We start from the raw sequence: 13,989 nt of genomic DNA, 5'->3' as shown, positions 1-13,989 counted from the left end.
TACTTTAAAAAATTCTTGCTTCAAGGCCATATAATGACCGGATATCAGAGAACTGATGCACTCCCTCAGCCCCCATCAGATCCCCCACCTTTGTTATTCCACATCGTCCCCACTCAACAAACACTGTGTCTGCAAATATTTCCTGCAGGAGTGTGGGGTTCTTAAATAGCCTAGTATATATGTTAACCCTGCCTAACCCAAATTTCTTCAGGAATGCTAACCAAATTTTATGTGCAGCGATTACCGTTTTAAATTTCGTTCTCTTAAAATAGCTAGGGTCAGTGTATTTCAAAAACGCGTTCTCCGCCACCGGACCGAGCACAAGTGAGTATATAGCTAAAGAACCTATTGTGTTCACTGTTTCCACCTCTGCTCCTCCTACTAGCCCTGTTGTGTACTTCAGAGCTGCTGCCCAATAGTATAATTTCAAATCGGGTAATGCCCACCCTCCTCTTTCCCTAGGAAGTGACATATACCTAAACGCCCTTCTGGTCTTGCCATGCGCCCAAACAAATCTATTTATCATTTGTTCTAGTAAGGTAAACCATTTTGCTTAAAATATAAGCGGAATTGCCCTGAAGAGATAGAGGAACTTTGGCAGAAGAATCATTTTAACTATGTTAGTGCACCTGACGACAGACAAATGAAGGTTGTGAAGCCTATCTAAATCCTTCCTAGCTTTATTAATTATTGACCTATAATTGCCTCTAACAGACTATCCAGATCTGCTGAGATCCTTACCCCCAAATAAACTCCAGAGTGTACCACCCTAACATCCGAGCAAGCTGCCTTCTGGTTCTTAATAATCTGTGTCTTAGACTTATTCAGTGCATATCCTGAGACTTTGCCAAACTTTGCAGCTTCAAGCTCCACCTCCGCTATAGCCTCTGCGGGTGCTGGGGTGATGAATGCCACGTCGTCAGCATAAGCCAGAATCTTACAATGACCTCTATGGGTCGCTAACGGGGGAATCCTATCATTCACCTCCATTTTACGAATTAAGGGGTCTATATACATTGCAAAGAGGAGCGGGGAGCACGGACACCCCTGCCTTGTGCCGCGTTTAATCTGTAGGGGCAACGTGTAACCAGCATTCACACGAATTCGAGCTGTGGGGGCTATGTAAAGTGCTTGTATTGCTGTGATAAAATCCTTGCCAAAACCAGATCGTCTCAGCACTAACCAGAGGAATTCCCAGGAGAGTCGATCAAAGGCTTTCTCAGCATCTAATAGCATAACTGCAATCGGGTCTCCTGGCACCTTCTTGGCATCAAACAGAGTAATATAACTTTACGGGTATGGTGCGTCGTACCCCTTCCCGAGAGAAATCTGTGCTGGTTTGTACTAACCAGTGCACCAATTACCCTTGAAAATCAAACTGCCAGTGCTTTTGAAAAGATCTTCGCATCAGAATTCATAAGCGTAATTGGTCGATAGGACCCTGGTTCTGTAGACGGTTTCTCCTTCTTTAAAATAATCACACTATCTGCTCCTGCCCAGGATGCCGGTACATATATCCCTGCCTGTGACTGCTGTATTGTATTGACCAGATCTTCAGAAATTGCCTCCCGAAAAACTTTAAAAAATTCAAGAGGGATCTGATCTGGCCCTGCTGCTTTACCGGAAGGCAAGCTTGACAGAACTGTCATAATCTCTTCTGCCTCCAACGGTGCATCTAGAATTTCCTTGTCTTCATCAGGGAGAGTAGAGACAGGCACATCATGAAGATATGCGGGTCTGGTGGCTCAGTGGACTAATGCGTCTACTGCAGGGGCCTGTGTTCGACCTCATGGTCACAGGTTCAAATCCCGGCGGGTCCACTCAGCCTTTCATCCATTTGGGGTCGATAAAATGAGTACCATTGAGTTGGGTAACAACAAACATCTGTTATTTCAGCGCCAAGATGCCCGTAGTGGTGAACGTGCGCTTTACAAATACGCATGTTATGTTTATGTTTTTGTTATATCTCACATTATTCTTTTGGTTGTGGCTCATCGTACAATGAAAGATAAAATTGCCTAAAGACTTCACGGATCCACTCTGAGTCAGTAAGGAGGCCCCCGGCACTATACGTGATCTCTTTAACTTCCCCTGTAGCTGCTTTGTGCCTGGCGTGAACCGCTAAGGTATGACCCACCCGTTCGCTGAGCTCATAACACTGCTCCCTTCTTGCTAAGAAGGTAGCGGCAGCCTTGCTAGCGATGCTCTCTTCTGCCTCCGCTCTCAGCCTAGCAACCTTATTAAGTACTTGATCGAGTGGACCCCCCGCCGCTACACAATGGGCCAGATCCTCCTCTGCATCAGCCACCGCTTTTATTACTTCTGCCATCCTAATCCTTTCTTGCTTCTGTTTAAACAAACTAAAACTAAGTGTCTCTCCCCTGACCTCTGCCTTGACGGCGTCCCAAGAATTTCCAGAGGCCATGCTCCCTCTGTTGATCTCCCAGTACTGTTTAATCCATTCTCTCATATGCTGAATGTAACAATCATCCTTTAGCAGCCGCCTCTCAAAAGTCCACACCCTTTGCTAGTTAGCTTTTGTAGATGTCTCTAGGGACAAAATCAGAGGGTTATGATCGGAGATGATACGGGGCAGTCTTTCAACTTGTGACTTTGATAATAAAGAGCTCGAAATAAAGAAATAGTCTAATCTTACACAAAGTTTGTGGGGAGCTGAGTAATAGATAAACCCAGGGTCAGTAGTTTTCAGTTTCACCCAAACATCCACCAGTGCATTGTTTTTTGCCATACTTAGAATTGCTCGATTAACTCTCTTCTTCCGACCCTGATATACCCCATGAGCGTCTAAACCCAACCCTCCCGCCCAATTAATAGTGAAGTCTCCTGTAAGAATGACCCGTGGGGCCCATGTGGCTAGTTCTAAATCTAAAAAAGAAAAGACCTCCGGATCGTCCTCCTTTGACCCATACATTGAGCCCAGGGTCACCCAATCCCCATCAATTAAACATTCTATCAGAGCCCATCTGCCCCACTGATGCTCTAACTTCTTCCTCGCTACGACATCTTTAGATCTTGACAGTATAGCCACCCCCCTGGTTTTAACCCCCTGTCTAGAGTGAGCGAGCAGATAAAACCCTAATTGCTCTAAAAGAAATCCCTTAGTTCCCTCAATGTGAGTTTCCTGCAAGCAGACAAAGTCTGCTTGCGTCCTCCTCAGCATGGCGGCTACTCGCTGTCTCTTCAGGTGGTGATTGAAGCCACACACATTAAGTGTAATTATCCGCGTTTTCATTAAAATACATCTATTTTTTGTCCTAAACAATTACCCGGCAAAAGTATGTTCAAGTTCTCTTTAACGACCCTCCTTCCATCTGGACCCACCGTTCCCTTCACTTCGAGTTGCTTACTCCAACCTGTACCAATTTTATATTCAGAATAGTGCGAAAGAGTACCGTGCCCTGTTCCCGCACCCAACCCCACCCCACTCCCCCCGATCCCACCTCCCTCAGAGCCCCCTACAGGCAAATAAGTCAATCCTGACCTATGTGTGACAGCTAGAACACCCCAGGAAGTGAGTTCTCCCCCCCCTCCCTATATATTTTGTCAAATAACCATATATTGTGACAATGCTTTAACTATTACTGCTTCATCGCTGCATTTACAAGCTTGTTTCTGTAGATTATCTCAAAGCAACATCGCTGAGAGTATTCTAGGCCCTTTGCTCCCTTTTTTCTTTCAACTCTACTAGATATGCTTGGACCTTCATTTCTGAGAAAAAAATTCTGATTTGACCATTTGCCAGGACCTTAAGGTGGGATGCTTCACAGCCCAGTTTTTGAAAGGGGGATATCAATTGTCTCAGCCGCCACCTCCTCTCCACTGTGGCATGACAAAAATCTGGGCGGGCAAAGAATGTCGTGCCATTATATGAACGTTTGGCCTCTGGTTTGGCCTTGTCCATAACCTCCTGTCGGAGTAGATAGTTCCCCACATAAACCAGTATGGCCCTAGGTCTATCAGGCTGAGATGCCGCATTCGCCTTCCTCTGTGTCAGAGGGAACCGATGAGCGCGCTGCACTTCGTTGTCCCAGTTCCACGCTGTGGTATCAGGGAGAGCCCCCCTAAGTAAGTTGACGACAAATCCGCGAACATCCTGCCCTTCTATTCCCTCCGCCACTCCTAACAGTCTGATGTTATTCCTTCTCTGGCGGTTCTCGAAATCTTCGAGCTTCCATTGCACATCCTCTGTTATTTTCACATGTGCTTCCTTAAACTCCTGCCATTTGGAGACTTCATCCTCCAGTTTCCCTGTCCTCTCCTCCACCTCCGTAACTCTTCCTACCATATCTGCCTACAGTTTATTCATTTTCCTCAATGATTCCTGTATTTTCTTGTGTGCCTTTTTGACCCAGCGACTTTCTGATCTGGCCTCAGATTGCATTTGATATATAAAAAGTCCATGGTAGGGGCCTGTGAAGGGCTATCAGAATGATTCTGCTGTGCGTTAATACCCCCCCCCCCTCCTCCTGATATAGCTGAGAGGTGGCGGAGTAGTCCCAGTCTAGTTTCTTAGCCACCTCTAAGTATGACGGGCTACCAACCGCTTTAGCTCTGGAGCAGGACCTATCTTTCTCTTGTTTAGATCTTTAAGTGACCGAGGCCCTATGGACTGAAGCGCTCTCTTCAGCAGACTGATCAGAATCCGAATCCGATTCCGAGTCACCAGTGTAGTTTCCACCAGTGGAGCTTGCTGACCCTGAGTCATCATTCAACGAAAAGAAACAGTCGTCGCAGGGTGATCCCGGGGCTGAATTAGAGGGGGCCAATCTCTGTGCTAAATCAGGTGCAGGAGCTAGTACTTTGTTGGTGACGGAATTAGTGGTTACTGGTTACTGCCTGCTTGTGGGTAGCGCTCCGCCTGTGGCTTCTGCATTCCCCACATCCATTGCCGTCACTACAGCTGATTTGGTAACCGGGTCATTAATATGCTCCTTTTCCTCCCCCTCAATACAAGCCAAATGAATGTCCTGAGCTGGGCCCCGCAAGGCCTGTGTTAGCTGCTACCTCTGGTCCTTCATCCAGAGCTATTTGTGGGAGCGAGTGTGAATGTAGCCTCCCTGGCCCCCTACCATCTTCCCCCAGTTCCTGTAAAGGTTGGGCAGTCTGAGCAATCTGCTTCGCGGGGTGACTCCCGAGTTGACTCTCAGATCGGTTCGTCAGCTGACTCGCGGTCCAAGCATCAGGCGGCAGATTCTCGTGTCGAGCAGCGGCCTCAGCCATCTCTTTCTCGATGTCAGCGCGGCTCCTTGGCTTGCTTCCAGCCAGCGACGCGAGCCGCGCAATTCGTGGGGGATCCACGCTGTCTTCGCTCTGCTCATCCTGTCTTGGGGAAGTTCCGGACGGCGATAGGGTGTCTCCAGTGAAGGGTGCCTGCGGGTTTGCCAAAGCTGCGGGAAAGTACTCATACAAGGTAGGCTGCCTCAAATTACTTTCTTTGGGGATAGCGCCTTCATTCTGTCGCGCTTTGGCAGTTTTTTTCCTAACAGTAGCTCCGTTTTCCTTGTCTTTCTCTCCGCTGCCCCCCATCAAGCCCCGGGTTTTTAGCTGTCTGCCTCCGTGTTGTGTTTTTGTGTTGCTGCCCGGCGGTTAGGGGCTGTTGCCGGGTTTACTGCAGCAGGGTCGCTACCTGCTGCTGTCTCTTTTGGTTCTTTCTGCGTCTTCCGCCCTCGCAGCGCCATGCTGAGGGTCAGGAGGCTTGATCCCAAGAAGCCGTTAAGTTTCTTTATCCCAACCGGGAAGAAGAAGGAGAATCGAAAGGGCAGTTGCCTAAGTTCCGAATTGAATAACCAGCTCTGTAAACACCGCAGCCAAGTGGGTATATGCAGCATACTCCAGCGTGCCTCACAGCATATCACAGCATCCAAAGTGATTTCTTAGGTAGAGGGAGTGGATGCAACTACTCCCTACGGCCGGTCAGTGGCCATCTTGCCTCCCATCCTGATATTTTCCATTCTGTTTTTCTGAGCTTCAGTTTCACAAGGGCAGACACTAGATGGTGATCACCGCCAACGTCTTCTTCTCTTCTCACTCTGACATCTTGCAGTGAAACTCTCCCGCTGCCTCTTACCATCAGGCGATCAATCTGTGGTTTGTCTCTTCATTGGGTGAGCACCAATTTAATTTATGAATATCACAGTGCGATAAGAGAGTCCCTACAATGACCAGATCGTTTGTGGCGTAAAAGTCCAATAGTCATTCTCCATTGTTTATTGTTCCACAACCTTCCTTTCCAATGTCTCGGTCATGGTTTGTGTCGCATTTATGACTTTAGCAGTCAAATTCCCCATCACAGTCTTCAGGTCGTGGTTCAGCAGGACCTCAAGGTCAGCCTGCCTCTGTTGGCAGAGTATTTCCTTGACTTGAATGAGTCTGCCTTTTAACCCGGCTATCGTGAGTCGGCTGGGGACTGGATTCCACTCAATTATATGTTTCTCTGTCCCCTTGCTCAGGATGATGGCTAATGTTCTGTGATGTTGGTCATCGTCCCTTGCTTAATACAGGATCTCTCCTGTGGTGGTTTTCATTATGCTGAATCCTGTCCACCAACTTCCGCTGACCCCCAGGATGATTAGGTTGTAGTTCCTCATCTCAGTTGTTACTTGAGCTAGGTTTCCTGTGTCATACATAGTCTGTACGTTCTGTCCTCAAAATTAGCTTAAAATCTCATTGGGAGGGGGATTGTTGAACAAGATATAGAAGATATTCAGCGGAGTTTCATCTGGTAGGATATTTCCACTGTAAAAGCAGAGAGGCACGCTATAAGAAAATATTCAACTGGTATGTATGTCCCTCGCGACTAAAACATTTCCATTTACTAGACCGCTTTACTTGCAAGGATGTAACACCAAAGACGATCTCCATCATATAAGGTGGAACTGCACCGCTGCATTAGGCCATGATCAGAGCGGCCATGAGGTCAGTTCTAGTATATACATTACCTTACAGCTATTCTTTTGTCATTTTAGGTCGGTGTTTCCCACAGTTAGAACACTAGACTAAAGAAGATCCTTTAAAAATATGTTGAATGCTTGAAGCTGGTAAGGACAACATTCACTTCATATTGGGTAAAGAAGGGTACTCCACTCCTTACCTACTGTCACCTGAGTTTTTGGCGCATAACATCAATAGAAAGATTCATAGGGAAGTGAAATGTTGGAAACAAAGCATTTGGGGTAATATGAAAACTCCTTATCGAGCAGTATCACAAGATGTGCCTGCCCCGCCCCCAGACAGTAAGTACCTAACCGGTCTGCCTATTACACATGGTTGAGCACCAGCCCTCTGAGAAAACGCTCAGCTGAGAAGCATGCGAAGACCATTAGGCAATATCTTTTGGAGATTGTTTAACACATACACTGGGATCATAGCAGTTCAAGTTCAAAGGAAGGAGAAGAGAGGGAAGTGTGAGGCAGAGTGGCCAGGGAAGAAGACATGTTACTTAGACAAACGTAGCAATGAGAGACTGTGAGGTCACTTATTGTTGAAATGAATAAAAAATGATGCAATTAGAAAATCATGGCATACTGTTGGGGATAGTTGCATTCTTTCCCTATAATGTTGTGCACAAACATCAACTCACAAAAAAAGTTGTGCGGTGTGTGTAAATAAAATGGGAAAATACCATACCAGGCCAATTATTCATGGAGTGTAAGAGAACATATTTCAAAACAAACATGGTTCTAGTGAAGAATTATACAATAAAGTGCATTGTGTTAACAAACATTTTCAGTACTAATACCCCTGCCGACTATATGCTATATGGCCAATCTGCAAGAGCAAGCATAAGGCAACATGGGTTTTCATGGAAATATGCAATTGTAAATGACATTTATGCTTTCTTGGATTCTTGTGAATCTCTTAAAATCCAGAAATTTACTCAGAAGGAGATTTACAACTTTTAAAACACTATTTTATAATTGGACCCAGAGTCCATGTTAACATTTATGTTATTTCGGTATATAGTGCATACTTCAAAACTTGAACAAACTTGTGCTATAAATAATAAACTTGCTTTTGAAAGGGAGGGGCCCCCATTTCATATTAACAGTGAGTGTGTTTTGTTTCTACAGAGGTGCTTCCTGGAGGATATGACAATTGGATCACTGTTTCTGGGGGGAGGAACAGTGATGAGCTGGTGGATGTGCTCCTCTCAGAGTTAGGCTGGAGGATTCTGAAGGAAAAGGACTTCTTTGAAGGGATGGTAAGAGCCGCTATCCTGTGCCACGGCAGCAGACATCTCTGTCTGCAGTTCTCAGTGCACAAGCAATCCTACATTTCCTTTCCTTCTCTAGCCTCATACTTCTTACCCATTCATGACTTTATGCTCTTCTTTTCTGATCAGTTACCTCTTCCCTACCCTCTGACCCCTTGTTTCTATCTCAGTTTTAGAAATAAGCCTAGAAACATCACAAAATAAAATGTTGGGCGGAGTGTTGACATTTTTCAAACACTCACCCCAGTCACAGATCTGGGTTTAATCCATCATTATTTTGCTCTTCACGTCACCCCAGTTTGGACTGAGCCATATGCAAATCAGTCTTGACCCTGCTCCCCATGGGAAGCTTGAACAGCCTAGTGAGCAAAAGAACAATGAATTAAACCCAGATCTCTTGACTGGGGGGTGAGTGTTTGAAAAGTTTCAGAACTCCGCTCACCATCTTGTTGTGTTTGCTATGTTCGCCTTAAGTGGCCAAGGGTGTGCCCAAATGTGGGTCCCTTGCTCGCTGTGTCCCTGGAATCAAGCTATCCAGGCTTATTAGGGGCGAAACCTCGATAACGGGCCCAGGATGCTTGTTTCCGGTCCAGGGATCAGCTGGCTTGGTAGTTCAGGCTGGACTGTTCCCATGAGGACCAGGGTCAAGACTGATTTGCATATGCCTAGGTCCAAACTGGGGTGGCATAGTGAGCAAAAGATCGATGGACTAAACCCAGATCTCTTGACGGTGGTGAGTGGTTGAAAAGTTTTAGCACTCCGTCCATCATCTTGTGTTGTTTTTGTTATATTTGAACCTTCCACTTTCTGAGCATCTACTTCTCATCCCCTGAACCACATAATTCTCCCACTATCTCTAAACCACCGATTCTGTCCTCTCCTTTAGCCCTCTACATTTCTTCCACCTTTAACTATCTGAATTGTTTCTCCTCTCCTTCTCTGGACCCATGAACTCTTTTATATTGTTTTATTCTCTGACATTCTATCAATTTCTTTATATATCTGCCTATCTTGTTTAGCTCTGAATATCCACTTACCTCCTTTCCATACGTCTGCTATCACTTTCTCTGAAACAGTCTGCAGCTGCCACTGTGTGTATATCTGCCTTTCCAAGTCAGAGACTGTGTTTTCCCAATCAATCAATGTAAACTGAAACCTGCTATTCTTGCTCCCAGTATATTGGTTCTCAGATCATCCTGGCTTTTTCCTTTTGCTGATTATTCTTACTTGTATTCATCAGTTATTTCAGAACGCCAAACCTAGATCATAAATTCTGTAGCTTTTCCACTAGCAAATGAGGGAGTCTGCAACATTGGTCGGGTCAGCTATTCTTGCCCCCCATTTATTTTAGTAACATTCTCTCCCCGTCCCAATGAAATTACCACCTAATACTATACCACAAGTATTGAACGGTCTGAGAAAACGAGTAAGGAGATATGAGAAACGGTCCACCTCCACAACAGTGGACAACAAGTAAAGGAAAACACTACATCCATCTACTTGATATTAGAGAGTTTCATATCCACCCTGCTAATGGGATCAAACCTTTAATATTGGGTGGGGGTGTGAGTAAGTGTCTGTGTCTCCCCCTAGGTGAGACTTTGAATGCTGGAACCCACCTTTTCAGGTCATAACTCAAGAAGGAGAGACTTGCAAGGGGAAAATAGCTTGCTTGGCATTCTGAGATTCATCATCTTCATAAATCTTATTCGGTTATGATTATAACCATAAGGAGAGCATAATAATATGGTATATACATATCAGGAGATTAAAAGAGCATACACACAATATAAATAAGAATCATAAAAAAATTATAAAAACAGCAAGTAAAAGACTCCTTAAGAATAATAGTCCTAATATTACTTATTTTAAAATCTCCCAATGGCAGCAGCAAAATTAATCACGTCTGGAGTGCTTGGATGTTAACACAGGTTTTAGACATATACATTACATAAGACCTGAAGGAACATTAGAGCTAGGTGAACTTGAGTGAAATTCAAGGATTTCAGCAGTGGAATACTAAACAGTCTTCTGGGCACACTAAAATATTTACAAAACATAAAAAATGTAGGGTGTTCTATGGAGACATGTTGTCACAGCTGCAGGGCCCCAAAGTGCCAGGCGTGCTCCATCCACTGGGCGATTCCAGAACATGGTGCAACAGATTAAATCTGAATCTGGCAGAAAGAAATCTATCCTTCTCATTAGTTACAATGGATAAATATGGCTTCCTAGCCTGAGCTGTTTTTAAGAGCATATGCCCCCTCACCATAGGTTTCATCAGCTCTGTCTGATCTCTTTGTAAGAATTTGCAAAAACTGAACCCTCACCCGTTGCAGCTCCAAAGGGCACAGGGATTGGGAGTTGTAAAAATATCCTTCCTGCCTAAGGCTGATAAAAGCGCCCAGGGCCTTATTACGAGATAGCGCCTGAAATACCCTGGGTTATTAAATCGAACGTGAAAACCACATTTGCTCTGCCCTCCTCTAGCTCACCCCAATCCTCCTCACCTCCACTAAGCCCAAAAACATATACCTCTTCAAAATGCACCATCCACTGTTCCTCGGAGATGTGATGGTATATGGCCGGGCCAGTTACATTGACAGAGCAAGGTGTAGGAGAGTAGGATCTGCATCTTATGTTTACCTCCACTTTTTGCTGATGTCTCACTGTTTTCGACTTAGTATGGCTGGGATCCTGCTATCCAGGACCCCAGCCTAGCTGCTTTCTCCTCTAAATTGATTGCGTGTACTTTAGTTACACCAGATTGGATACTGGGGTACCCTTATCAGTCCCTAGTATATGGCACACCATGTACCCAGGGCATAGGTACCCCAGAGGCATCTCAGGGGCTGCAGCATGTATTATGCCACCCCTCGGAGACCATTCAAACTGATACCACAGGTCTGCGACTGCAGCCTGTGTAAGGTGGTGTATGCACCCCTTACTTAGATATAGTTTCCCTATATCTATTCTAATCACTGCACATATAAACCTATAAGTCACCCTTATGGCAGGCCTTATCAATCCTGAAGGTAGGGTGCTGGGTTTTGTGTGAGAGAGCGCCCATGCCTGAGCAGAGCCTCTCAGCAGCCTTGAAAATCTATTCTCCGGGGTTGTCTGTGATGCAGCCAAACTATATATACTTAAGTGCATTATAACCCTTCGGTAAATGCTAACTTTAAAACGGCTGCTCAGAAACTTGTTGTGTTTGGTGTCAAACTCCTTGGAATCATACCTCCACGCCAGTAACTGGTGTGGGAGATATGATTCCTCCTTTGTGGAACCACTAATGTTGGGCACCGATCTACCCAGTACCAGCTTTCTCGACCTGGGCATCACAAAATGGATGCTGCCAGCCACAGACACGAGTCTGCCCTCCTGCTGCTGAGCCAAGCTCGAGCAAGGGAAGGCTTGACAATAGGTTTCCTGTTCCAGGGAGGTGTGACCACTTCCCAGACAGGATTTAGTGTATTGGGGCACGCCTAGAGTGTTTGAAGCTCTGCACTGGGGGCACATTTGGTGTCCCTGTGCATAGTCCAGTTCAAACCAGCTGCAGGACCCATTGGCTCCTGCTCTGGCACGAAACTGGACAAATGACATGGGTGTAACCACCCCTCTGTCCTGTCCCTCCCCTAGGAGGGTCCCCAGAGTTTGTCCAACGCCTTCCTTGGGTATAAAGTAGGAAACCTGACTACAGGACTTTAGATATTACCTGGACTAAACTCTGCAAGCAGAAACCAAGTACTTCGATGATATACACTACGCTGGATGACTGAAGAATCTCAGTTGGAGTAAAGGAGTTACTCCCCTGCAATGCAGGCACCTTTAACGCATCTGACTGGTTTGCCTCTCCTGAGGACTCCGAAGATTTATGCAACACAGGAGGTGGGTTCCTGAGCATCCCTGAGGTTTATCTGACCTCTCAGCAATTGTGAGACCAGTATCCCTCATGGGGACCGTGCAACCCGAACCCCTGTGCACTGTGTACTTTTGCAGCAGCATATGCTTTTTGGCGATCCCTGAGGCTGTGCTTTGGGCTACGTGTAGTCCGGACCCCGAGCAGTAATTGCACTGAGGATTTCCGGCCTACACTCCACGAGTGATCCGTAGGCCGGTATTTCGTGATGCAGCTTGAGGTCCCTTCGCAATCCCTGGTCCTTTGGCGTGTGTGTCCCTGTGAAGGTAAATGTGTCTTCTGTTGGGTTTTCCTGGTTGCTCCAGACGTTCCCTGACTCCCCATAGCTTGGAGAGTCTCCAGGACATTGTTGATCCACACCGGGCCTTCTTTCCTCTGTCCACGTGGGTTGCATTTGCCAAGGCTTGTTGGTGTTCAATCCGGACACTAACCCTCAGCACTCGACATCCTTCGTGGGACATCTCACCTCCAGAGTTTGCTCTTCATCTGCGTCTCCTGGTCTGCGTGGCTGCAGTCAAGCACCCTGTCATCTCACCTGAAGCACCCATTATCGGTGGGCATTCGTCTACCGAGCCCCTGGTCACCCTGAAGTGACCCAGACTCTGTCCCCTCTGCTTTCAGGTTCTTCTCTCCTCGAATCCAGGCTTGGATTCCACCGGACACTTCATCTTTCTGGCAGCAGCATTTCTTTGAATCACGCCATTGAAAACAACGAAGGTTTTTGACACCACTTAACCCCTATGCAACCAGCTCCTCTGGGATAGGTAACGAAGGTATCTCAGTACTCTCAAGGGTGCTTGCCTTAGAACCTTCTATGTTCCAAAGGGTTTGCTTGAAGTCCTCTCCGAAGTGTCTTTAAACACGAAAATTCTAACCGCGACTTTCTCATACAGTTGTACGGAACTTGCGTCTGTGTTCACACACTGCAGCCGTACTCCGTGGGTCCCCTGTGTCACTACTTTGGGCGGTTCCTTATGGTCCCAGCGATTGTACATGCTCTAGGTACTGTGTCTAGTTAAGTCGTGGTTGTTATACCATTTTTTTAGTATGGTTCGGTCTCACCCTGGAGCCAGCTATGTATTGTGCTATTAACTGTCGTTCTATTGGTTAATAATTATGTGCCTTGTGCTCTAATCTCTTATAGAGGTTAGTAGAGAGTGTTTAGTAATAAATACATATATTTTATATATCTCTAGTGTGGTTCTCCTTTCATTTGGTTATTCTGGAGGTTATAGACTGGTAAAACAAGCTTCTTTACATTCCTCCAAGACTTAGCCTGAAGGCTGTTCTCCATAGCGACCACTAGGAAAGCTTCCATAAAGGTTATCTTTGACCTAATCATCAGCAAAGGTCGTTTGGACTGGTACAGGGTGCCCACTTAAATTAGTGGACAGCATATACCAGGCCAACTTCTCACACAAGGCTTTTTTATCACCTGGCAAAACAAAGAGCTATCTTCTATTTTACAGGCTTGAGCTCATTCATTCCAGGCACTCTTGCGTAAGATAGGTTTACAATTTGCAAGTGCCTTCTTGGATCCCCTCTGGCTGGAGGCAACATAACCTCTATCTCTAGGTGCCTGCTTTAAAGCACCCTTCAATTAGAGGAGGGCCTTAGAGCAGTTACGGTCAAACCGTTTTGGTTCCTGTGACCTAGTATTTGTCACAGGAATCTTTAGTAGTCCTGACACCTTCTTTGCTATACCAGCAAAAGCTGACAAAATAGCCTCACTAATGGGGCATAAATCCGGATAAGTGGCATTCTCTTGCCAGCACCCTGAAAAAAGAGATGCTTTAGACTGCGTAGGGTTCATCTGGGATAATCTAAGCCTCCTACC

General features: G+C 45.9%; 1 protein-coding gene across 1 annotated transcript in view; it reads left to right on the top strand.

Moving 5' to 3' along the window:
* TSNAXIP1 (translin associated factor X interacting protein 1) overlaps nucleotides 1-13,989 on the top strand; it is a 480,293-nt gene that overhangs the window by 313,206 nt on the left and 153,098 nt on the right. Inside the window, exon 10 of the mRNA XM_086945262.1 lies at nucleotides 8,091-8,221. Within this exon, the coding sequence (XP_086801388.1) occupies nucleotides 8,091-8,221 (131 nt within the window). The remainder of the gene's footprint in view (nucleotides 1-8,090; nucleotides 8,222-13,989) is intronic.

Source organism: Lissotriton vulgaris, chromosome 12 (assembly GCF_964263255.1).
Source record: "Lissotriton vulgaris chromosome 12, aLisVul1.2, whole genome shotgun sequence".
Classification (NCBI taxonomy): domain Eukaryota; kingdom Metazoa; phylum Chordata; class Amphibia; order Caudata; family Salamandridae; genus Lissotriton; species Lissotriton vulgaris.
This window is presented reverse-complemented; position numbering and strand designations above follow the sequence as displayed.